A 25,430-nucleotide genomic window follows, 5' to 3' on the forward strand; every position below is an offset into this window, starting at 1 on the left:
AATCATAAAATGCACTAAAAAGTGACATAGGACAGATTACATACCTAGTCATATCCCTTGAGTTATCTGAGATGGAAAGTAATAGCATCCCATGGAATTGGGTGGCTATAACAAATGTAAGTAAAATAAACCTATATGACTATGATAAATAGTCTGATGGGTAAAATAACTGTGTACTCTATATTAATTAAAGTCTTACCATTAATTTTATTGTTTTCATAACTCCAGCCAGCAAAATAAAAAGAGTGTGAGTGGCAAAGTTTTCAAATCAAAATATCATACCTTTTGTCTTTCCTTTTTTATTAGTTCCTGTAACTCCTCTTTCCAGCCCAACAGTTCTACCACTTTTTCCACTCCACTGATTACATCTCCCAGTTCAGCTACATCATTGTGCTGTGACCGGACTGCAAATGGCCCCACCAGGTCTCGATTGATCAGGACGCGGGGGACAGAACCACGGACAGCTCCTGCCAGACTAGCAAAGGGCTCCACCTAAAATAAAGCATTAGAAAGGAGAGTGGAGGGAGTTGTTTCTCTTGCAAAGTAAAGATTGGGGTATTTTTTCTAAGAAAAAAATAGTTATAGATCTTCAAATGCTAAACTGAAAGCTTACACCAAACTTCTCCTGAATTTGCCCACTCCATATGTGTTAAGATGAGCTGGGCGCAAATCACAGGAAATTAAAAATGGTACTGTCAATATTTAAGATGATGATAATACATTTATTTATATGCTGCTTTTCCTAAGAGCCCTTAAAAGATATTTGAGCGAACCCTTCCAGCAAGAAGACCTGCAATGTCATTCCTAGGGGAGAAGATAATGAATTCTTAAGGCTTAAGGCTTTACAGCAGGGGTGTCCAACCGTGACAACTTTAAGACTCGTGGACTTCAACTCCCAGAATTCCTCAGCCAGCATGGGGAATTCTGGGAGCTGAAGTCCACAGGTCTTAAAGTTCCCAAGGTTGGATATCCCTGTTCTATAGTATAATGAACTTAAAACTCTGAACTTCTTTTCCCATCTCTTTTGTTGAACTGCCACCCTCTCATTCCCTTGAATTCTCATGGCTTTTCTCTGTTCTCCAGAGTCTCTGAATCACTTTGTCTTAAAAACCCATCTCTTATTCTTTTCCCATATTCGTGATAGCCCAGACCTCAAGGGAGGTTCCAATGATAAAAAGCAGGTCTGCCATAGGAAAGTCTGTCAAATGCAAAAAGAACCGATGAGGGAGGTCTTCTCCAAAGAATATAATATCAGGCTTGACCACTCCAGTGCAAACGGGGCATTTTGGAATTTTGTCAGTCATCACATCCCCCTGAAATGAAATCAGATAATAGAGATATAAGTTCCTAATCAGGCAGCACAAGCCACAAGACTGACATCACAACAGAGGACAGTGCACACCAATACTGCAATAAAAACTAAGGCAATCCTATGAGCTTGCTGATGCAAAAATCGAGGATCTAGTTGAAATATGTGGATCCATGTGAAAGAGGAGCCAGTGAGTTTGGCAGCTACTGCGGTTTCTTAGCCTGGCCAGTGGAAGGAGGCATAGCCTATCAATAGGAAGGGGCAGCCAGGAAAAGCTGAGAATTGGAGGAACGTTACTGGCTGGTTGGCTTTGCCTTTATCAATGTCCGCCTTGCATTTTGCAGGAATCACACTGCTAACTTCACTGTTATGTGAGAAAAGATGATAATGATCTGGGATTGTCTCATGAGAGATGTGGGGTAAGGGTGATGCTCCCTGTAAAGTGAAGGTAAAGATGAGGGTGTTCTAGTAGGACAAGGATTTCGAGGATTGTAATGTTACCTTCTTGGACGTCTAGAAACAACAGAAGCAGGCTGACTACATTTGCATTAAAATTATATATGTAATACTTGTACTATTCCTGAAGTGCTGTATCTGCTGCACTGTGGCTTACCCTAAAATCTTCTCCTGCATATGATCTTCGACAGACAGTACACGTAGCAGAAGCAAATGTGCCATGAGCTTCAACTAGTTTATCTGGAGGAATTCCAGCAACTAGAACACGCAAGACAGAAATATCAGATTTGGTTAAACTATTCACCAACTCAAAGATATTTAAAATAGATGATCCCTCATCATCATCATCACCACCACCACCATCACCACAAGTATTATTGCTGTATAATTTGCTTTCAATTTATCTTCTCAGAGCCAGTGGCAAGAGGCTCACCTCTCTCCAGCCCATCAATATTTTGTGTGTAGAGGCGCAGAAGGAGCCCTTTGTCAAACAGAAGTCGAAGAAAATAATGGGCATAGTTTGGTCTGTAATTGCCAGGGTACAATTCCTTAGCTAACCTGAAGAAAGGCTTGGGATTCTGGAAAAAGTAGCTAAGTTCAAATATGGCTTCAGGGTATGGAATATTATACTGCTGAAGGTTATTGTATAGCCCACTCCCAGGAGACCTGTAAAAAAGAAAAGTAGAGTAAAATTTGAATAATGGTAGGCCAGGAAACCAAGTTCATTCAAGGGATCCCTACCTTATGGTTCACTATTTGTATGGGATGTGTTTTTTAAAATGGCTCACATAAATAAAGGCAAGCACTGGATTAGGAACACTTTCCCCCCAAATAATTAAGATGACGTATCAGGACAAAGTCTATTATGTGTTACAGGACTACCAACTGGTCAAGTGGAAGTTCCCAGACGGGAACAATTATTATTCCAGAAGAGCTCACATATACTGTTTTCTCTGTATGTGAAATCCAAATCTATATTGGATATGGATTGCAGGTGATATCACTGAGTTAATCAAAGGCATACATTTGTCAAAGCATGCAATGTCTGCCTAGTTTCTTAGTCATTGTTCAACCCAATGACCGTATGATGCAGATCCACAAAGCCTTAGCAGAAGAAATGCCTAGGTATGGTACTGAAATATCTAATTCAAGCTATCAACTGGTTAGAGAGCTAAGGAAAGGAAAGTGGTAAATGTATTTTATTTTTCACTCAGAATAAAACATCCAGAATGTTTCACAGGAATGTTCCAAGTTAGAAGTATTTTGACAAGGAAAAAAAACTATCCCAAGAAGTCACCACAAAATACAGAACATCTGTATTTTGAATCTACCTCTGCCAGACATGGCTTACCATGCATGTATGTGGGTTTTAATGAGCATGGGATAAGCTGAATTTGCTTTAAGGAAGAAGTTCACTTCATCCAACTTTAAGACAGTGGTAGCAGATATTTAATTGGTTTCTGTTACTGTCTATAAGCTACCAAGCGCAACAGGCAACACAACATTCCAATAGCATCACCTGAGACAACACAGAAATGACTGCCCTACCTGGCAAAATGAATTCATATACAGGTAGTCCTTGGGTAACCTCCATTTGCTCAACAATTGCTCAAAGTTACAGTGAGTCTGAACAAGGGGTACTTATGATGGGTCCTTTGATTGCAGTTGTTGCAACATTCCTGCACACACGATTGCAATTCAAGTGCTTGGCAACCAACTTGCACTTATGATGGTGCAGCATCTCATAGTTAAATCATTGTGATTTGCAATCTTCATTCATAGCTTCCATAAGCAAAGTCAATGAGGAAGCCAGCAAGAGACCACTAATGGCAAACATGTGACTGTCAGATGCTAGGACCATATATGATTCTCCTAATGACAATTAGGGGAATGGGGACTGCTGGAACTGCCATTGTAAGTCAGCACAATCATGTGACATTGCCCTTTACAACTGTGTCATTTAGCAACCAAGTTCCTGTCCCAATTACTATTGGTGAGGACCAACTGTAAAATAAGAGGATTTTTAATTTGCAACTAATTTATAAATTCAGGTCAGTTTGATCTGGTGGCTAAAGTGTTGGATCACGAGTTTTAGTCTTGATCTAAGCATGAAAGCCAACTGGATAACCTTGGGCCAGCCACTCCCTCTCAACCTTAGGAAAATGTCAATGCCAAACCAGTTCTGAAAATGTTCCTGAAATAATTACATAACCAGGAGTCAAATCTAATTAAACAATAAATAGATAGATAGATAGATAGATAGATAGATAGATAGATAGATAGATAGATAGATAGATAGATAGATAGATAGATAGATAGATAGATAGATAGATAGATAGATAAATAAATAAATAAATAGGAAATGTGTTGATGTCTTAGAATAGCAAGATCAAATTGGGAAAAAAGGGAAGTAAAAGGCCAAATGATTCTTAGTCAATAAAACTAACATTATTGTTAGCAATAGTTATTCTTGAAGACCTCCCAAAAAACTCTTGAAGATATATTTCATGTAGTCCAAGCATCTCTCTCTTTTTTTTGCGAAGAACTACTGCACTACTAATTAAAAGAGGAAACAAGGCTCTGTGTTGGGAGAGGCAGAAAAACAACACTGACATTTCCCTACAGTTCTAAAAAATACCCCTATTTGAGCCTCTGTTATTTAACACATGATGAAAGCTATGTGACACCTAATGAAAACAGATTTCATGGATGACCATTCCTGTGTCTTGGTAACCTGGATGCTTATTTGGTTAAAGCTGGCAAAGCCATATGAGTAGTTCCATACAATACCTGAAATCTGGAATCCCACTTGGAGTACTGAGTCCTGCTCCAGCCATCACTACTATCCTATGGCATTCTTTCTTCTGGATGTATTCCATCACATCTGTTAGGTTGAGCTTCTTATTTCCACCGTTATTTCCTCCTCGGCCAATTCCAAAAAATACTCTTGAGAATGTGGATAGGGACAAGAACCTTACTCCCTGGACTCTGCAGGCAACATAATCAGTAAGCATGCTTTAGTTTATAAAGAAGCACATTTATATTATAAGGAAAAAATAAGAACTAATATTCCAGTCCAGGATGATTTAAAAGAATATCCATCTATGGATTGTTATCTAATTTATTCAGAAAAGGATCAGAATGAGATTTTCCTCTTCTCTTGGTGCTGAGTTGAAGCAATCTCCACCCAGCCTTTAGCTGATAGAAAATTATACTAGTGTACAACTTTCTGTTCCCATTCCCAGTTCCTATTCTCTCTCATTCAAATCACTGCAATCACTTGACTTCCTTGATAATAAATAGTAAGAAATGTTATACAGATTGTCCTTGGACTATGCCAAGGTAAAAGGATAAATAACACCAGTTCAGCCAAGAATGTCTTAGGGCTTTCTCATTCATGGACTGAAGTTAAGGTGAAGGGAACATCATGTAGATATAGTAGAAAAAAAGACCTTGTTGGGCATATTTGTGCCATACTTAGATTCCATGGAGAACAAAGTGTTTTTAATGATTAGACAATTCCATTTAAAGTTCAGGCCAAAACAGACAATCAACGGTATCATTTCTCATATAGCATCTCATAAGTTTGTTAGCTCCTACATTTTATGCAAAAAAAGCACTTTTTACATGTTATGTAAAATGTGGTATTCACCAAGACTTTTTTTGCATCTGAGGATGCTTTGATAGACTTTCAAGAGCAGGGTATTAGATATACCATATCTGCATGATTAAAGTTGATTAAAGTTTAATAGCTAACAACGAAGTTGGGCCTTGATATGCAGTATGAAAGTACATAGCTGAATGGAGGCAATATCTGATATATATTACTGTAACTTCCCTCCAATCAGCACTAATGCAATTTCAGATGCAAGAAGTGGCATTGGCCAAAAATGATAGGCATTCTCTTAAAGGTCTTACCCTACTGACGAGTCTGCATCTGTCAAAGCAGCAATGTAGAAAATATATTATATTATCTGTTCTAATAACCAACTTATTTTGCTTTACTTGCCAAATATTTAGAACCTGTTTTGAAAAACAAGGATTCTACCCTGATTCCCATAAAATTGAATTTTTATGGAAAACACAGAAAACAGCTAGGAAAAATACTCTGGAGATTGAATGCAACCCAGTATCACAAACATTTCCTCCATAGTAACATCATTACTATGATTTTGTCCTTGTAACAAAAATAAAGTATTTTTATGTTATTTTAAATAATCTTAAATTTTATTAAATACTCTTTTTAAATTGTATGCCTTATAACTGTACATTGTATCACAACCTATGGATTAGAATACTTAAAGTATTTTATATTAAGTTAATGACATTTTAAAAGATATTTTATGCAGAGAATAGCCTTTTACATGCTTTCTAATCTAATACCACACAGAACAAGTGTCCTTTGGATCCTTTCCTTCTGCCAGCAATAGAACTATCATGAGAATGAGAACTTTGAACCTGAAAGGCTCACAACAAACATTCAAAAATCTCCTGAGCTCTAATGAGCCTTACTCTTAAATAAGATTTAATAGAATTTCAAGTTAAAGAATATTTACACAAAGGATATCAAGGCCTTACCTTATTCCAGACAAGTCTGTTGTGTTTTTTAAGCTACTTTCTGAAGTCTTCTGCAGCAAATGTTTTCCATGAGGAAAGCAGAGGACAGATCTTAATGGAAGTAAGGGAAGATTTTTGCAGGCTGTCAGATTGGAAGAATTTCTAAAATGCTGATGCTGGGCATACATCCAGAGATCCAGAAACCTCCATCCTAAAAATAATTAAAAAACATTTTTGGGATAAATATTGAAACTGAAGTATCATTTTGTAGAGGAATGACAAATAATTTAGCTCAGCAAAATAAAATTTTACATGTTTAATACTTCCTGTAAGGGAGTAGTTTTATTATTGTTTATTATATATTGCAATTACATAAGGAGAGAAACCTGCATTTGCTTACAATTAATGCAATACAAGTAAAATAAATAAACTGAACTTTATTCCTAGTGACTACCTGAGGATCTCAATTCGGTTTTCTTGGAAACAGTACAGAAGTGATGTGTCACTTCCTTTTTCTGGGATACTCTTCAATTTACCCCTATGTTTACAGCTTTGGGGTCTCCCATCCTAAATAAATAAACACAGCCCAGCTCAACATCCCAGTCCATCTATTGAACCATGCAAGACAAGGGAATAAAAATGGAAAGCCAGTTGGAGTGCCTGCTGAATTTCACAGCAATTGGCTTGCTGCTGGAAAAATAATGTATTCTACAAATCAATCTTGTTCTGCAAAAAAACCCCACAGAATTAAAACAGCACTAACACTGAATTAATTAAGGAAGAAGTCATAACTTGGGGTTAGAATACACAATTTATTAGGAAGACTTTCCAGATTAAAGTCCTAGAATCTCTTCTTTAAAAATTATAGCCAGCAGAACCAAAATTATCAGCTTTGTTATTATTCATTATTGGGTCACTCAAGAACTGGAGTTATTACACAGCACTGTTTCCTATATTCAACTCTTCCCTTTGTTGTTCATAATATATTAACTCCTGTATATTTTGTCCACTCACTGTCACAAATCTCCATAGCCTTTCTGAACCCTGCTATGCTTTTCCCAGATCAAGCAAGCTACCTGAAGCAGACTGAGACTTACCAATTAATCTCTGTAAACTGGCAGTCTGAAGCACATTTTTCCTTGCAGAGACTGTGAAATGCAACCTCCAGTTCATTTCCGTTCGGTGGCCTAGTCCTAAATCAGAAAAACCAAGAGAAGTGATTTTTTTAAAGTATTGTTTTTATAGAGGCTAATAAAAGCCTGGCATTATTTAGCCAGTGGCTGTGGTCTAAAGACTAATTTAGGACATAAGGCAAAGCAGCACTGCTGTTTGCTTGAGCCAGGAAGCACAACTAAATACTCTTTACCACAATGTTCCTAATAGAAGAACCAACGACAGCCTATATTATCGGTATTTGAGTATAGCATAATAATGTTATTAATTCCACTACTATCCTCTTACTAAACCTCTGAAAAAATGAGAACAGAAATGAAATGCAGCAGCACCTATGCCACGAAACAGCTCTGGATTCTGAAATGGTTATAATCCCTTCTTGCCAATGCAAAAATCAGCAGAATGGGCATTGCTCTGCTCTGCCTATGTCCCATCATTTCCCTTTCAAGGGGAAGGACCTGCTACAAGTGAAGTAATGCAGTTGTGAGGGTTGGAGTAGGAGGTAAGATGTGTTTTGGTTAGGTCTAGCAGTGGAATGTAAGCTTTCCCCAAAGGCTCCTGCTTTCACTCCCCAAATCAGAAACATTTTCAAACCCATCCCCATTTTTTCCTCACTGCAGTCAATCTTGAAATACTAAAAAACTAACATGAATCAGCCAATGTTTCCTTTAGTTAACCAAGGGGAGAACGTAAAAAAAATGGCATCCAGCCAGTCCTATTTCCCCTTGCCATGTCCATATTGTTGCTAAACAAACTACATGACTTTTCCCATGAAATCACCAGGAATTGAGCTCAATCCAAAGGAGATTTTGCCTTTTCTCTCAAAGCACACATCTTGCTTCAATCATTTACTGTGTTGTGGAAATGAAGGGACACAAGCCAGCTCTTTGGAGAAGGAAAGTTTTAATATGCGCAGGTTCAGATGGCCAAAGCCAATACAAAGATCTGAACCCCAAGGAGCGTTCAGATGGCACATATATAGGTTATACAACGTATGCATTTCCTGACCCCTCTAGGCCCCATATATGGTAATATGTTAAACATTGTGATCTCAGCATTCCTGAGGGTATGGAAAAGTACCAGACAGTTGAACATTGACACAGAGATAAAAATAGTGAATTGGCTACTAAGCAAAGCAAAAACAGGATATGGGTGAAATATGGCTGCAGCAGTCAAGGACAGTTTGAGAGAGCATTATCTCCAGACTCAGCAATTTCTGGAATGCCTTGTGACCAGTCCACCTCAACTGCAATGTACTTTACATGGAGCTGCCTACAAAAACTACAAGCAAGCTAAGTTGGTTCAAAATACAGTTCACTTGCTGGTAGGTGAGAACTACCAGTGCCATACAACAGCAGTGCTACAAGTATGAAATAATAGTAATAATAATAATTTATTATTTATAGGTCATCCAAATTCCAATGATTCTGGACAGTTTACAATTGTTAAAACATTTAAAAACAAAGAACAATACAAAGTGCATAAAAACAGCACTGGCTTTAGTAGACTCCCACATACAATTTAAAGAGCTGGTCTTCACCTATAAAGCTCTTTATCACTTAGCACATGACTATGTGAAAAACTGCCTGCTTAACTCACCTGATATATTCAATCTGGGGGCTGCTGAATCCCATCACCATATGAGAACTGAGGAAGAGAACACAATGCTGCTTTTCAGTATGTGCCCTTATGTTTTGGTTTTGAAGCATGGTTCCTCCTAAGATTAACTGGAGCTCTTGACAACTTTCCAGAGAGTTTGGAGGACCAAAGTCTTTCCTAGAGGTTACAGTGGTTGAAGCGTAAAATGCTATAACTATCTGGAGTGGCACTGATTTTATCCAATGCTTTATGTTTCCATTACTCTATAAACTGCCAGGAGCTTGAAAGGTTAATGGTATAATATTTATTTATTTATTTATTTATTAATCGCATTTATACCCCGCCCTTCTCCTAGTGGACTCAAGGCAGCTTACAGCCAGTTTAAAACAGAATAACAATTCATAAACTCTTTCTGAAAAGCTTCCATTTTTTCTGCAGCTTGGTTAGGGAGCCTCTGGCCAGGAGGGTCTACCATACAAAACACATCCTACTCCGACCTTCACTATTGTTTTGCTTCACCCACAGCTGGTCCTTCACTCGAAAGAGAAGTGGTGGGACATAGGCAAAGGAGTGCAATGCCAAGTCTACTGGTATTTCTGCAAGAACATTGGAAGAATCCCATAACTCAACATTAGCCTTCATATAAAACTGGGGAATCATGGTCAATGCTAGAAGGAGCTGAGCCCTCTTGCAAAATCAAATCAAGACTGGGTTCAGTCTGAAGGAAAAAAAATGAGGCAAGGGTAATACAGAGGAAATAAAGATGCTGTCAGTAGGAGCTCTTCTCCTTCCTTCTGCAGAGACACAGCAAGGTCACTAAACATTATCTGTGTGTTTCCTGAATATAGCTACTGTCAGTTTTCCATACATATATTAGACAAAGTTCTTTTCTCTGTGCAGTGGGACATGGTTAGTAACACACACACACACACACACACACAAAAGGAGCCGATGTAAAGGAGTGGTGAAATATTAGCAACGATGTTATTTGGCCTTTGGGATAAGTAGAGTTTGGACTGCCCTTTCACTGAATCCAGTTGCCAAATTTTGTATTAAAACCCTAATGACCTCTTGCACAATCCAAATCTTTATATGGTTCCTTTCAAATGTTGATTTATTGTGAAACTCATTGTTTTTGGGCACGTGAAATTAATTTTGATTCTGAACTATAAGATCTTATATATGCTCCAAAATTTTAGTTTAGATATACTCAATGAGTTAAGTCTTAATGCTCACGTGATATGTTATTGGATATTATCTCCTTCTTCATATATAAAGGAGTATATTTACTTCCTTAGTATTGTTCATGGTCACCTTTTCTATTTAATTTTGACCAAGGAACAAAAACAAATGGAAAACCAACCAAATACGTATAATACAGCAAAGACTAGGGAGAAACGTAAATATATCTAAATAAGTATAATGATAATTAAGTTACTTGACTAGTGTTTTTCAATTATTTTGGAACTTTAAGCTTAATTTCAAGTGTTATAGAGATTACATGATTCTGCAACGATTAGATTTTTTTTGACTAAGCAACACAAGCTTAAAACCAAAATTTTAAACAATTTAACAAATGGCTACATTTCCATGAAAAAAGTACAGGATGAATCCTAATTAGTTTCACTTAGACAAGATTCACTGAAACCTACATGACTAGAAGTGTCCCCTTTTTCAGCTAACTAGCAGAAACATGTCCTGGCAACTTCTTTTTTTTCTGCCTTGCATCTGAAATATTGCCTTTATCCCCACACTATGAGATAGTTTTAACATTTCCTAAACTGTACCACTGCCAAAAAGAACATTCCTCTTCTTATTCCAAGACCATCCAAGGGCAGCATCAAGGTATTTAAAACAGCTTTGGAAGCAAGACAGGTGACTGGCAGAAATTGGGATTGGCAATAGGGATAGCAAGTTCCATGCAGGTATATTTTTCTGCCACCAAAAGGACGGATGGATAGCACTTAAACTTGGTAGAGTGAAAAGGTCCAGTTTCTGGAAACTAAATTCCTTCCAAGATGCAGATATTAATAAAATTATCAACACAGCTGCATGAACAAAAGTTGACTTTTAAAAAACTAATAAGATTAATATCACAAATAATATTCCTTGGGTCATTTCCCCCCCAAACTTGACAACTTTAAAACGGTGGCTGTGGAATTCTGGGAGTTAAAATTCATTTACCTTAAAGTTTCAAGTTTGAAAAACACTGACTTAAGTACAGGGTCACACCTATATAGTTAGGCATCATGGTAAGATAAATTGGCTAATGAAACAGATTGGAACAAGATTTTTGATTCTCAAAAAACTCTTTGCCAATCAAAACCTTCCTACTTTTCATCCGCAGCAAGATCATTATATGAACAAAAATGGAAAGACTCTGAAATACACATACAATAGAATGGTTGGTGAAGATGACAGAATTTGCAAAGATGGCCAAAATAGTTTGATTAGGGAAAAGTCAGCAACTATACTTGTGATTAGATCTGACACCTGTATGGACTTTATGCTGAAAACGGAACAAAAATGAACATGATTTATGGGTTTGATAATTATAAAGTGTAGAATATGGAAAGAAGGGAACAGTATCTTTAGATTGAGAAGCTAAAATATAAATGCATTTATAACTGCTGTAAAGAGCAGAGGGTGCTTCTTCATATCTTTGTTTCTTTTATCGCTTTTTCCTACTTTTCCTTCTTTATATTTGTATTGTTTTACTCTGTAAAAAATGTCCAATAAAAACTAATTTAAAAATCTCACTCCTACATTTCCTCACATGCATTTTTCTATGGCAAACCATAAATCCTTTTTCAAAACTGTTTTAAAATGCAAGGGCCCCCTGCTTTTTCCAAAACTACACAGAACGGAATAGGAATGTCTTTCCTAACGTTAACTTTTTCTAATTTTCTAAAGGCTAAAGTAAACCCGAATGTACAGAAAACAGCAAAGCGCTTTATTGGAGGGGAGCTCGTTTACTGGTTTTGCTACGAATGAACCCAAGATCTATGGAACCCAAGATTTATGGTCAGCAAGACCACTGAGTCCTGAGCCCCTAGAAGAGACTATAATGATGTCAACGCACGTAGGCAGCAACAATAATGAAACTTAATACGTCTTGCTGTCCTTGTGACCCGCGAGAGAAAGGAATGAAACGGCAGCTGCCTAGTGCTTACCAACTGTGCCTTCGTGTCACTTGGAAAGCTGATCGGCAGGGGGCGCCCGAGCGAGAAAGGCAGCTCCGAACACTCCCAGTAACCATTCGGAGAGCTTAACGGGCCCCCTTACCACAGAGATCAACCAATCCTTCTTTGGGGGAGGAATGTTAAAGCGAGGCTACTCTACGCAGAGCCATACGGTACCCGGCATGCTCCGCGTTGAAGGTGCCGGAAGTGAGTGTGCATTTCCGGCGGCGAGAAGGGCCGGTCTCTGTTGCTCTTCGGAGTGAACCGCGGTTCTTTCCGTGCTGTTCCCTTCCCGGTCCTACCATGAAGGACGTCCCAGCTTTCCTACAGCAGAGCCAGAGTTCTGGACCTGGTCAGGCCGCCGTTTGGCACCGGCTGGAGGAGCTTTACAATAAAAAGTGAGTCTGGGGATCGGTTCAGTAAGGGGGTGGGGGAGGGGGGAAGGGGAGCGAAGTAAAGGGGTGCACGTGCGTTGGAGTCCGGGAGAGGGCGGGCGGGAGTGGGGGGATCTTTGCTAACTGCGAGGGGTTCCTAACTCGGGAAATGCTGAAGGACAAGAGACAATGGTTAAGGTATTGAGATATTGAAGATTTCTTCTGGTAGCAGGCTGTATATGTCTTAAGACGGGGCGCTCAGTCCCCTTGACTCACCCCATTCTTCATGCTGAGCGGGGCTGGTTCATTTGTCCTGACAAAATTCCCTTCCTTTACATCCTGTCTGCTCCAGGCCGATCTTGTTCACCTGGTCTACTCTGGAAATAACACTTTGGGGTGGAGGTGGGTCTACTGCTTGCTAGTTTTATGTAGTTCTAGACCAGGGGTTCTCAACCTTGGCAACTTTAAGACTTGTGGACTTCAATTCCCAGAATTCCTCAGCCAGCAAAGCTGGCTGAGGAATTCTGGGAGTTGAAGTCCACAAGTCTTAAAGTTGCCAAGGTTGAGAACCCCTGGTCTAGACGTTTCATGCAGCGAATAATATTGCTAGCACAGAATTTGATCTTTTAACATTGCTTTCGATTTTAAATGTTTATTCTTCAAAACAAAACATTTCGGTTTTTTAAAGTAACATGAAAATATATTCCAGACATATAAGATTCCATTCTCTCAGAGCAGATTTCCATTTGATGTTCTATTTGCGTAGCCCCTGCTGTAGTTTTTATCTGCTCTGCACCGACTATCAATTCTCAAACAGTAGAGAACAAGTGGGAATATTGTTCCATTGGGGGATTTAAAAAAAATGTTTGATTCAACCAACATGTAGGTATCAACAACAAATGATTTGTTTCTCATCATGGCAAGAACAAAGAATCTGTTTTAGTTCTTAATATTAAATTAAATGAGGCATACATTGTGAGAGCCATGTTGATATAGTGGTTAAGGTGCCAGCCTAGAAACAGCAACTGTGAATTCTAATCCCTCCTCAGGCACAAAATCAACTGGGTGGCCTTGGGCTGTAGGAAGCAAGGTAATGGCAAACTATTTATGAAAAATTCTTGCCATGAAAAACAGCAGTCCAGACAATAGCCAGGAATCAACACTGACTTGAAAATACATGAATACATACATACATATATGCATACATACATACACCTGTCCAGGTTTTGATGGCCTACATACATTGTTCTGAAATATTGACATATATCTGTGGATATACTGAAGCTATTCTGTAATGAGACAGGCTATTTTGCTCAATGTTGTTTATTACTTAACGATAGCAGCTCTTTGAAAACCTGCTGCCTGATTTTTCTTAATGATGCACTTTTCCTAGGAACCATTCCTGATAAATTTGGTTATTTTCTTATTTTAAGCAACATATTTTGTTACCAGGTTATTTTAAAATCAATATTATTTAAGTTTTTTTATTCAAACAAATATTTTGAATAATTCCATATGTAATAGGCATTAGAGTGAATTTTCAGTTTGGATTTGCTCATGTATAAAGTTGTCAATGTTGATACTTACTATTCCTTTTGTCTATGTATGTTATAGACTCTGGCATCAACTAACATTGCAGGTTTTGGATTTTGTGCAAGATCCCTGCTTTGCTCAAGGAGATGGTCTTATCAAGGTATATGTCCTAGTATTATTAAATTAGAATGGCTTGTTTAAGAATCATCCTAACAAATGCAAAGGGTTGTTATCTATTTATTTGCAATACACACAGTTTTCAGTTCTGTAATTTATATGTCCAAAGGAACCTCATTTTAGTAATTTGATTTTACTTTTTAGGTTTATAACAGAGGTATTCATATTGGCATGTAATGTCACTGCAATGAAGTAAGGCCCTGAAGAAGTTATATAACAAAAATAAAAAAAAGATTGTCATTTTGAAAACAAATCTAGTGAAGGATCAAATGGATATATTTTCCCTTACTACTGGAGAACTTGGTACTCTTCAAATTCTTGAAAGGATACCACAAAACTAGATTCCTGTCTTAGAGAGCAGGATTATATCTAACAGGTTTCAATTAAAGATACTGATGCAGTATTTAATGAATCTTTCTTACATTAAGGGCAAAGCAGTTGAATGTCTGGATGTAGGACTGCACTTTCTTACTTGGAGGACTTTTAAAATAAGCTAGATAGATCACATGAGATAATATCCTTGCTTTAATGAGGCACTTTAATTTTGTAGGTTTTTATTATTGATGAAAAGGCTTCATACTCTTTTATACCTTTGTAGAACTGGGACAGAGGAAAGTGATTTTGCCAGATTCCAACCCCCCCCCCTGCAGTCTCCTTATTCATACAACTGTCACTGTTCTTCCCTTTTTTGTTCAAAAATATTTCTATTGTCACGAAAGTGCTCAGTAGCAATGTTTGTAGTTATTTAACATGTGTGCATCTGTGTAATTAAAATTATCTTTTTCTTTTGGCTTACAGCTTTATGAGAACTTTATCAGTGAGTTTGAACACAGGTAAATTTTTTTCACATGGCTAGACTTAAAAAAGCCTAGATTATTTTTCATTGATTCATAATAATTTCTCTTTATTTTTAGGGTGAACCCTTTATCCCTTGTAGAAATCATTCTTCATGTGGTACGGCAAATGACAGGTAAACTTCTTTTACTCATAATTATTTTCCTAAAGACAATGGTTCAGGTAGAAATTTTGAGGCTGAGAATGGTATAAAGCAGACATGTCAAACTCGCAACGTCACGTCATGTGCAACATATCGGGACGGTTTTGCCATTGCCGGCAATGGGGTGGGCGCAGCTTCTGGATGATGTGTCCGGCCCGTGGGCCAGCAGTTTGACCCCCCCGGTATAAAGTAATAGCAGTTGACCCTTCAACTCTGTTAGGGAAAACATCTATATATTTAGCCTTTTGTGGTACTTATTGGTACTGAAATATATCAAATACGGTAAAGGAGTATCTGTTTTATATAGACAGATTCAAATCTAGAATAGCTGTTTTTATCTTAATGCGACTGTTCAGATGCTATTTTTGATTATTCCAAAAGTATTCTAAAGTAATATTTTCAAAAAAGTCTTTTCAAAATTGAGTATTTTGCCCACTGATGGTATTAATATGCAAACTAAGTGCTGAATTCTGGAAGTACAGATTGAAAGCAGTTTTTTCTGGACATGTTTTTCCTGTGCCATCGCTCTGCTGAATACCTAATTCTTTCACTGCTGTGTAATGTTTATTTTATCCATGTAGTGTGGCTGTAGTATTTATCCTTATTTTCTTCTTTACTCCCCCCTTTTATTGGTATTATTTTATTGGTATTATTGTTCTGTTGCTTTTTATGAGTGCTTCTGTACTGGAAACAAATTCCTTATGTATTTAATCGCACTTGGCCAAATAAAGTATTCAGTTCAGATTGAAAGCTTATTTAATTGCTCATATACTTATAGGATTTTAATCGTGTGTTTACACTTTAGTGTAGGATGAAATGATACGACATGCAAGAGATCCCACATTTATTTATACCACAGAGAATTACAGTAAAGGGATATGAAAACCATGCCTGGAGTTCTTTGATATTTACTATATTTTATATGTTTTATATTAATATATTTCATTGTACACAATGTCATTTTTAAAAGATTAATGTGGAAATTTATATTACATGTTTTTATATTAATATGTTTCATTGAACAATATATTTTTAAAGGGTTAATGCTGAATTGCATGATAGGCATGGCATATATATTTAAAACAATCTCTAATATTGCCTCTGGTTTGCATTTCTTTAGATCCTAATGTTGCTCTTACTTTTCTGGAAAAGACCCGAGAAAAGGTAAGGAAAGAACGTAATAGACAATTGTATATAATTTTTTAATTAATTCAAATATTAGTTTCAGACATTTGCTATACTGGCCAGCCAATTTACAGATAGGTTGCAAATACTGCAATAATCAATTTAGTACAAAATATAAATTGATAGCAGGTCATGTTTCAGTTAGTTCAAGGCTTTAAACGTTAATTGCTATGTATGCAAAATGGAAAAAAGAAAAGTTCTGTTTGAGGAAAGCTCAAGGAAGAGACTAATTTTGAAGAACTATAGCAGAATACAAAATTTTTTGATATAGGTTTATCATTTTTACTCTAACATAGTACAGGTAGCCTTTCCTTAACAACCGTAATTTGGGGCAGAATTTCTTTCATTAAGCCAAGTGACTGTTAGTCAAACATCACATGACTGTGCCACTTAGTGACAGACGTTCTGGTAGCCTTGGTTGCAGTCTTTATGCAAGGAGTGTAGAATTCTCCTGTCCTGCCATGCTCCCCTCTGCTTCAGTCCCCCCCCATCTGCCCCCTCCCCCATTTCTGCCCTTTTAGCTGCCCTGCATTCACCCAGCTGATCTTCATGATCCTCCTCCTCCTGCTGATGAGGTACATCTGGCTAAGGCAGTTGCTGGCCCTTTGTGAAGGCTATGGACGGTAGCCAAAAGGGCAGAGACAGGGAGATGTAAGCAACTGTCGTGAAGGCCTTGTGAAGGACCGGCAACTGCCCAGGCCAGGCATGATTTGTCAGCAGCAGGAGGAAGACAATGAATGGTGGCAGCAAAGTGCAGGGTAACCAAAAGACATAGATGGGGGAGAGAGAGGTGGGGGCAGGTGGGAGGAGTTGGAGCACATGCTGCAGTTGTAAATGTGGGTGGGCTTCCAGCTGCTTGAATTTTTATTAGGTGACTGCAGAGGTGTTGCAACAACCATAATTTCAAGGAATAGTGGTAACTACCATTCGTTCAGCATTACTGTAAATTTGAACAGTTGCCGAACAGTTGTTAAAATGAGAACTAGCTCTATTTCAGTAATAAATACAAGCTTTAAAAACTTTAATTGCCTATTTGAACTGGAACCAATTATTCTATTTTCCACAGAAATATTTTGAATAGTGCAGATTTGAATAATGTGACTAGTTTATGGGATTTATTAATCACACTAAAATCTACTTGCATGCTTTTTTACAGTAAGAAAGTAGATAGGACAGAAGTCAAGATTTAGGACTTTTATTTTGATTTTTTACTGTTTGATACAGATGAGTTATATACAACATCTGTTTTGTGATGTGGCATTTATGTTGATTGTAGGTGAAAAGCAGCGATGAAGCTGTGATTCTATGTAAAACAGCCATCGGTGCTCTAAAATTAAACATCGGTGACCTGCAAGTTACAAAGGTGAGGAGTATTTTATTTGCATGTTCATTGATTGAGTTTTAGCTATTGCGTTGAATAGTTATATTTTTAGGTTGCTCGCAATTTTTAATCATTTCTCTTTTCCAGTATTCTTGTGCTTATTATTGAATTCTGCGAAAAGTACTAAAATCTGATTTAATGAAATTAATGAAATATTGTTAATACAGATGCTCCTATATATTGTTTCTCCTCTTGTTTATGATTAAACATTACACCTTGGTGACAATTTTTAAGAGTGACTCTGGGGATGTGTCTAAGATGTGGAATTACATGAGAGTTTAGGTTGTACATTTTTACTTGATATAAATGAAGTATTCTTTATTTCAGTTCAGAGAAATTGAAGCAGTTGTTGTCAACAAATATACAAATACTGTATTACGACCTAATTCTCTTTTAGAAACCAGGAAGTCTTTTGCTTGACTTCAAATATTGTTCACTCGTTCTGGCAAATCTTCTGTCTAATTATACCTAGCCTTCTTCAGGAGAATCTGGCTAATCTTATATTCTCTAGAGATATGTAAATGCATATTTATTTGCCGCTCTCCTAAAATAAATGGGTAACCTCAGGCTATATCTGTTAGCGTTCATTGATTCAAGTACTGATAATTTTCTTTGGTACTGATTGAGTATATGCATATATTTCTAAAAGCAGACTTACACTCTTTCCATATATATTATTTAAGAAAATTAAGATCTGGAATCCATTTTATTTTCTTTAGGAGACAATTGAAGAAGTTGAGGAAATGTTGAATAACCTTCCTGGAGTGACATCTGTTCACAGCCGCTTCTATGATCTCTCTAGCAAGTATTATCAAACAATTGGGAATCATGCCTCTTACTATAAGGATGCGTTAAGGTTCCTGGGCTGCATAGATGTCAAAGACCTGCCAGGTAGTGATCTTTTTTCTTTCCCAAGTGAATGTGTTTGGCAGTGTAATGCTTGTAAAGGGGTGTCTTGAAAAAGAGCAACTCAATTCAATAATTTTTTAATTTTTAAAACTAACACAGACATAGAAGTACACAGCAAGCATCTTAAGGAAAGAACAAGGCACTTCTATAAATAGAATGGTCATAGACACAGCCTTAGTTTTCAAAAGGGTGGGGAATGCACACTAACATGTGTTTATCTTATATATAAAGTCAATGTTTCGACTTTAGATTAAAAATAATAGATATGAATTGAATTTAAAGTAGCAATTGTGAAGTTGGGGATTCTCCCAGCTACTGAAATGGGAGAGGGAATGTGGGACAGTCACTGAAGTAGAACATTTTTCTTTTCAGTGGCAGACCAGCAGGAAAGAGCTTTTACTTTAGGCTTGGCAGGACTCCTGGGTGAAGGAGTCTATAACTTTGGGGAACTGGTAAGTAGAGTTATATTAGCTTTAACAGTTGGGTTTAAAAAAAGTTTGCTGTTAATAATCTATCAATTTCCATCTACAGCTTATGCATCCTGTGCTGGAATCTTTGAGGGACACTGACAGACAATGGCTGATTGACACTCTTTATGCCTTCAACAGTGGCAATGTGGAAAAATTCCAAGCATTGAAATCATCATGGGGCCAACAGGTTAGTGATTGGCACGATCTGATAGCATTTTAGGAAAGCAATATAAACACCTTTAGATGAATCTAGTTCTTATTTTCTGTATAGATATGAATTCAGAGAGATTAAATCATTGTAATAGTTCTTATGCAAGCTTAGGCTTGTTCAGCTGATTAATAGACACCCCAGGGTTTTACTGCCTGCCTGGGATTGCAAATTGGAGGGGCTGTTAAGCATCTTACAGAACACAATCCATAGTTGAATGTGTTCTGTGAGCGGAACACCATCTGCAAACCTGGATTCACTTAGGATCAGACCTACATAGTTGTAGACGCAAAAGGGCCAGATAATTGCAGATCACATTCAAATAGCTGGTGAGGTGATCAATTGTTGGCTACTAGCAGCGCAGTGGCAGCAGTGATGTTAGCAGTGTCCACGAGGCTTGGAGGCGTTGCGGGTGCTTGGCAGCATGTCTCAAGGTGGGAGGGGGCTTGAAAACTTAGGCAATAACAGCAGATCCTTCCTGATGGCAGTGACATTTTGCGTCAATGGACTGGTTGTTTTTCAAAAACTGCCGATGGGCTGTGCCAATTGCTTGGCTCTCCGTGTGTTGTGCAGGCCTATTTTGTTGTATAGTTTGTTGTATAATGCTTTAGGATGTGATAAGAGTCTTGAGTGTTACACTTTTTGGCTCACTAAAGCAGCTGTGTCTTCCTGGAAAAAGATGCAGCTTTAATGAATTGCAGGTAAGAGCTGGATTTGCACTCTAGAAGAGTTTTGTAGAACTTGTTCTCTAAAATTGTGCATCCCTAACATCCAGTGCTAAGGACCACCAATAAAATGAGATAAAGATAATTGGCAAAGACTGTTGGAATTCTTTATTTTTCTTGATTTTCCCTTCACAAGAAGATATATTTTAATCCATCTTGACAGCTGCATTTAGAAGTTTTGAATGATTGAGAATATTTTTGAGCACAGAAGCAAAACATATAAAATGCATGATACTTTCCTGTTAAGATGTTTTTAAAAAATAAAAATGCAGGTTAGCTTCTTAATGTTTTGGGTTTATGTTTTACAGCCAGACTTGGCTGCAAATGAAACACTTCTGCTGCAAAAAATCCAACTACTGTGTTTAATGGAGGTAAGTCCTGCAACAGAGAGAATACCTTTGCTAGTTATCAGGATAACATAGACTCTTTGGGCCAAAGTATTGGTCAAAATCATAGGCCAGAGTTTATATTCATTTTATTAACTGATATTACTTTTACTTTAATTTGCATCCCCATTGCAGAGGATCATTTTTTTATATTCTGGAAACTGTCTTGCTAGATATTATTTTTTTATTTCTATGAAACTAAATTATGATGCAAAATGAATGGCTTCTTATCAGGGTGGTTGAAATAAATGGATTTTAAGAACACCAGTTAGTATCTTAGTAATATATTATGCTTACTGTCCTGCCATATACAGTATGTCATTCAATTTAATCTCATTCTGTATTGACTTCTGTTTAATGTTAATGGAAAAAATCCTTTGGTGTGTTGGTCTTAATATTTATTTTGTTCAAAAATATTAGACCAGAAAACAGCATAAAGGAACCCATTATATGAAATATTCTCATATGGATTGATAATATTTAATAATTAAATGTTAATCACAAACTGCTTAATATCAGTTAGCTTTAGTTTTTATTTGAAAACTTGCTTTGAGATGGCTGGGGTTTTGGGAATCACTGCAAATTTTATATAGTTCCCATTTATAATGCCAAGATACTACTTTTTCATAAAGATTCTGTCAAAAACCTAGACTGCTTTACAGTCAATAACATCTTGTATTGAGGTCAGCAAAGATAGACAAAAATAGATTTGTGCAGTGGGCATGTTATTTTTTAAAGTCCATATTAGTTTTAATCCTATAGCTTTTCTTGGCTACAGATGACCTTCACCAGACCAGCTAATCACAGACAACTTACTTTTGAAGAAATTGCTAAAAGTGCCAAAGTCACTATAAACGAGGTGAGTTGCTTTTGGAGCTAACCAGATGATCTGGTCTGATGAGCAGTTTATTGATTTGCTTTATATACCATGTTTTTACTCACTTGAATAGAGAGCAATCCACTATTTAATGTGACATTTTCATTTCAAATAATTTTTATTGAAGCTGCTCTGTTTAAGCTTTTGGGCAAGACTGTAACTAACTCCTAAGCTCTATGTGTTCTCTGTATTTGTTGGCTATTTCACCTTTAGTTGTAGCATGTATTCAGATCAGTAAATTGTGACCTGGGATGTACTGGATACTACTTCAAAAGACAGTAAAGACACCACTTTCTTTTCTTGTGCAGGTGGAGCTGCTAGTGATGAAAGCACTCTCAGTAGGCTTGGTGAAAGGCAGTATTGATGAAGTGGATAAAAAGGTTCACATGACATGGGTTCAACCACGCGTGTTGGATTTACAACAGGTAGCCTCTCCTCATGCAGTCCCTCACAGAGGTTCTGTTTTAGAACTATAGGAGAAAGTTTTATGGTGGAAAATAGCGTAGTAGGCTGTTGGCAGAGGGTTTCATTTGTTTAGCCATCACATTTTATATGTATACACACATACACACATCAGTTTTAGAATGTAGAAGTCTTACTTTTTTGTAGTGAGCAGCAGGAATCACATTAATTCTAAGTGCCAGCATGTCTACTTCTAGCAACACTTTTCAGTCATATAATATGCGGCTACCAAGGCAAATGGAAGCAGTAAGACATTCTTGTAAAACTAATTCGGAGTTTAGACAAAAAAAGAAGTATGCTTTCTCCAGTAATTCAGGTTGTTTTGGAAGTTTTTGTTCCTGTTCAGAATTGGAAGCAAATTTCTCACAGCAGTCTGGATTAAATGAATGCTACAATTTAGAGGTCTTCAGAGTGAACATTTTTATTTTATTTTATTTTATTTTTTTTATTGAAAATTTTATAAAATTTTACAATATAAATCCCCCCCTTCCCCGAACCCACCCTTCCGCTCCCCCCTCCCTCCCCCCTCACTTCCCAGAGCCAATCACAGGGTTAACAATAAAATAATCATACTCTATCTAACATTAATCAACTATTAAAATAACATATCCTTTAACTCTCTTTAAACAAATATACAGTTATTAAGAACAATAATAATAACATCACTTTAATAATTAAAAATAATACTAAGTAAACTATTCTAACCTTTATACAACAATAATATTCTAAAATTCACTCAAAAGCCAAATGATTTTTTTTGGTCCCATATTTACGCTCAATATAATCTATCCATCTTCTCCAAACCAAAATATATCTTTCTTGTGAATGATTTGTGAACATTTCTTGTGAACATTTTGAAGCTGCCTGTACTCCACATCTACTGTCCCTTTGAGGTCTTATACCAGCTATTTCCAGCTATAGCTTTCCACCCATGGACCTCATCCTTCCTCTTATCAGTTGCCGCATATCATATGTGGACGATCCAGCCATCCACTGCAGCACTGTAGCAAAAGTCGGGTCACCTATCTGTTGTAGAGCACTGTCAGTATTTGAAGGCCTCAAAATAAACTATCTGAAACAAATGCTCTGTTATTTTCAAGAAATTTTCAACCTCTCAACTAGGTGGTTGATAAAGGAAGATCTATTAAGCAGGTGGAATGTTTCAAATAAGTATTGGCTTATATTACCAAAACCTAATTGGGTATGGATGGGAGGTGGGTGGGCTGGCTCTTTTTGAAATGTGCCCAGCTGGGTTTCAGGTGTGGCATCAGCTGAGATTTCAGGACACGGGTGGAGGCGTGACAGCTGTCATCTGGGAGTCTCGAGGTTTTCAGGGGTACAGCTCCTCTACAGGTTGCCAAATGTGAGAGCTAGGAGAGCCTTTACATAGCTTGTTGCGCCGATTGCACATCTGCAAACCGGATCCGCTTAGAATGCTGTGTTAGTATTTTGCTAGAAATTTTCTGATACGGCAATTGTTGTGACTCAGTTTTTCTAATTTGTGTCTTAGTTTCTAATATGATCGTTGATTTGTTTTTCAGATAAAGGGTATGAAAGACCGCCTGGAGTTCTGGTGCACAGATGTGAAGAACATGGAAATGCTGGTGGAACACCAAGCCCATGATATTCTAACATAGAGGACTTTGCACTGGCTGAGGAAATTCCTTGTACTGTTGCTGAAACTGGCAGTGCCCTGTGACCACTGACTCTGTACTAAATGCTATTAAGGGTGGGGGGGAAAGGGGATGGGGAAAACTTTTTGTCATGCTTGTACAGAGATTTAAGTGGCATTTGCTGTGTGCCCCTTTGGTGCTTGGAGTCAGGAAATCCTTCCTATGCACTAACATTTGAGTGGTGTATTCTTTGGGAGCATTCATCCTGTTGTCACCAAAATGGGGTTTGGTATTCCATAATGGCGAATTTGTCTTGCTGTGAGTTTCCAGTGGAGAATGCTAGGCGCTACATACGTCACAGGGGTGCAGGTCATTAGCTCCACAGGACAGCAGCAAGACTTCCATTTTGCACTTATTGTGCAAGAAGGTAAAGCTATCTTCAACCATTGTCAGGCATTTCTGATGGGTGGAGGAAAGTATGATCTTTTTCCTGGAACATTTTTTTTGGTAGCTTAAAGATAACAAAACTGGGAACACACAGTTTTCCCCATTGCCTTCCCATATTTTGCAATAAAGGAAATTGCTCAGTACCATCGTGAGTTTTCTGAGAATAAAGTCATAAATTTTGTGGATTTGTTTTTATACTTTTTCTTTGGGTTTGCTCGTCTTTTACAATATTTTATCCTGGAGTATGATGCAGTAAAACAACTGCTGGAATAAATGTCTCTGCCATCCCTCTTGTGCATTTCTATTTATTTTCTTTTACAAGCTGACTTTTGAATTGAGTGTTTTCAAGAGATCCAAGGCGATGTTTAATGATGTAGAAATAATTTAAAAGATTCCGATCATGAATGAAATCAGTGCTGCTGATGTAATTTCTGGTATTTTTTTTCCCAACTTTAATGGATGAGCAAGGAAAGAGTTTATATTGTAGTTTCCAAAGATATTTGTTTTGCATGCAGTATTTATTTCCAATTTCAAAAGTCCATTGGAGAAAAATCAGCACAGTGGCCATTTGTTTTTTGTTTTTAATGGCAGGATAGACAAAATCATAGTATTAAAATAGCTTCTTGAAAAAGGTACTTGTGATTTTCTTCTGGAATACAACTTAACCAATGTACCCATGTGTTCAAGTAATTTTTTTATGGAAATTAGTAGTGTGCTAGTATGTCCTCTTAAATTGCACATTTGAACATTTTATGATGAAAACAGAAAAAGTGAACTTTTGTTAAGAGAATGCTGTATTTAAGGCTACACTTATTTTCTCTGTTGTGTTATGATGAGCTGTATTGTTTCTAAAAGTTAACAAAAATTGAATGGTCTGCAAGTGAAAACAGTAAGTGGTATTTACAACAGCTTATCTACTGGAAGTGCAGAGAAGAGATCAAGGAAACTAAAGGACAATACTATAACATTTGAGATGTATTAACATCTGGCAGCATCACAACTTAATACTTCATTTAATTCATTGCTCTTTTGTGTAGAATGTATGCAAAGATGTCCTAATTATTACACCAATAAATGTCTAATACAGGTAGGTATTCCTTTAGTGACAATTGGGACCACCAAGTCCATTGTTAAATGGTTGCTAAGTGAAACTGTGACAGCTTATGGTCTTAATTCAGCTATCCTTTGCCTTACCAACTGAAAGCCATAAATGCAAGGATTGGTCATAAAGTTAATTTGTCATCACTGCTGTAACAGCAATCACTAAATGAGAACTACCTGTGATGAGAGCCAGTTTGGTGTAGTTGTTAAAGCACTAAGCTAGAAACAGACTAAATTCTGACACCACCTTTAGCTCAAAGCCAGTTGGGTGACCTAGGGCCAGTTATTCTTTCCCAGTCCTAGAAAAAG

At 37.2% G+C, this 25,430-nt stretch overlaps 2 protein-coding genes across 2 annotated transcripts; one reads left to right on the top strand and one right to left on the bottom strand.

Annotated features, from left to right (window-relative positions):
• Positions 1–276: 276 nt before the first annotated feature.
• SIRT3 (sirtuin 3) lies at positions 277–7,504 on the bottom strand. Its single transcript, XM_029285655.1, has 7 exons — positions 7,420–7,504; positions 6,344–6,533; positions 4,556–4,753; positions 2,199–2,431; positions 1,923–2,023; positions 1,152–1,313; positions 277–492 (listed from the first exon to the last, which is right to left on the bottom strand). Exons 1-7 carry the CDS (start codon positions 7,493–7,495, stop codon positions 277–279), a joined length of 1,176 nt encoding a protein of 391 aa, XP_029141488.1. The 5' UTR covers positions 7,496–7,504.
• A 4,991-nt stretch (positions 7,505–12,495) lies between these two features.
• Positions 12,496–24,307, top strand: PSMD13 (proteasome 26S subunit, non-ATPase 13). The gene is made up of 13 exons (XM_015823643.1): positions 12,496–12,674; positions 14,265–14,343; positions 15,159–15,193; positions 15,275–15,330; positions 16,478–16,521; positions 17,819–17,905; positions 18,643–18,814; positions 19,205–19,284; positions 19,364–19,489; positions 20,544–20,606; positions 21,400–21,480; positions 21,807–21,923; positions 23,502–24,307. The coding sequence occupies exons 1-13, from the start codon at positions 12,580–12,582 to the stop codon at positions 23,595–23,597; spliced, it is 1,131 nt and encodes a 376-aa protein (XP_015679129.1). The 5' UTR covers positions 12,496–12,579; the 3' UTR covers positions 23,598–24,307.
• The last annotated feature ends 1,123 nt before the right edge of the window (positions 24,308–25,430 follow it).

Source organism: Protobothrops mucrosquamatus, unplaced genomic scaffold (assembly GCF_001527695.2).
Source record: "Protobothrops mucrosquamatus isolate PMUCROS unplaced genomic scaffold, P.Mucros_1.0 scaffold_178, whole genome shotgun sequence".
NCBI lineage: Eukaryota > Metazoa > Chordata > Lepidosauria > Squamata > Viperidae > Protobothrops > Protobothrops mucrosquamatus.

What these genes read in the sequence shown, in the direction of transcription:
- SIRT3 (XM_029285655.1), bottom strand. Translation starts at nt 7,495, where the DNA reads ATGAACTGGAGGTTGCATTTCACAGTCTCTGCAAGGAAAAATGTGCTT. An exon ending in ACAGACTTGTCTGGAATAAG is followed by an intron (nt 4,754 to 6,343) that starts GTAAGGCCTTGA and finishes TGTTGCCTGCAG; the next exon opens with AGTCCAGGGAGTAAGGTTCT. An exon ending in ATGCAGGAGAAGATTTTAGG is followed by an intron (nt 1,314 to 1,922) that starts GTAAGCCACAGT and finishes ATTTCATTTCAG; the next exon opens with GGGGATGTGATGACTGACAA.
- PSMD13 (XM_015823643.1), top strand. Translation starts at nt 12,580, where the DNA reads ATGAAGGACGTCCCAGCTTTCCTACAGCAGAGCCAGAGTTCTGGACCT. An exon ending in TGTGGTACGGCAAATGACAG is followed by an intron (nt 15,331 to 16,477) that starts GTAAACTTCTTT and finishes GCATTTCTTTAG; the next exon opens with ATCCTAATGTTGCTCTTACT. An exon ending in GTGACCTGCAAGTTACAAAG is followed by an intron (nt 17,906 to 18,642) that starts GTGAGGAGTATT and finishes TATTTTCTTTAG; the next exon opens with GAGACAATTGAAGAAGTTGA.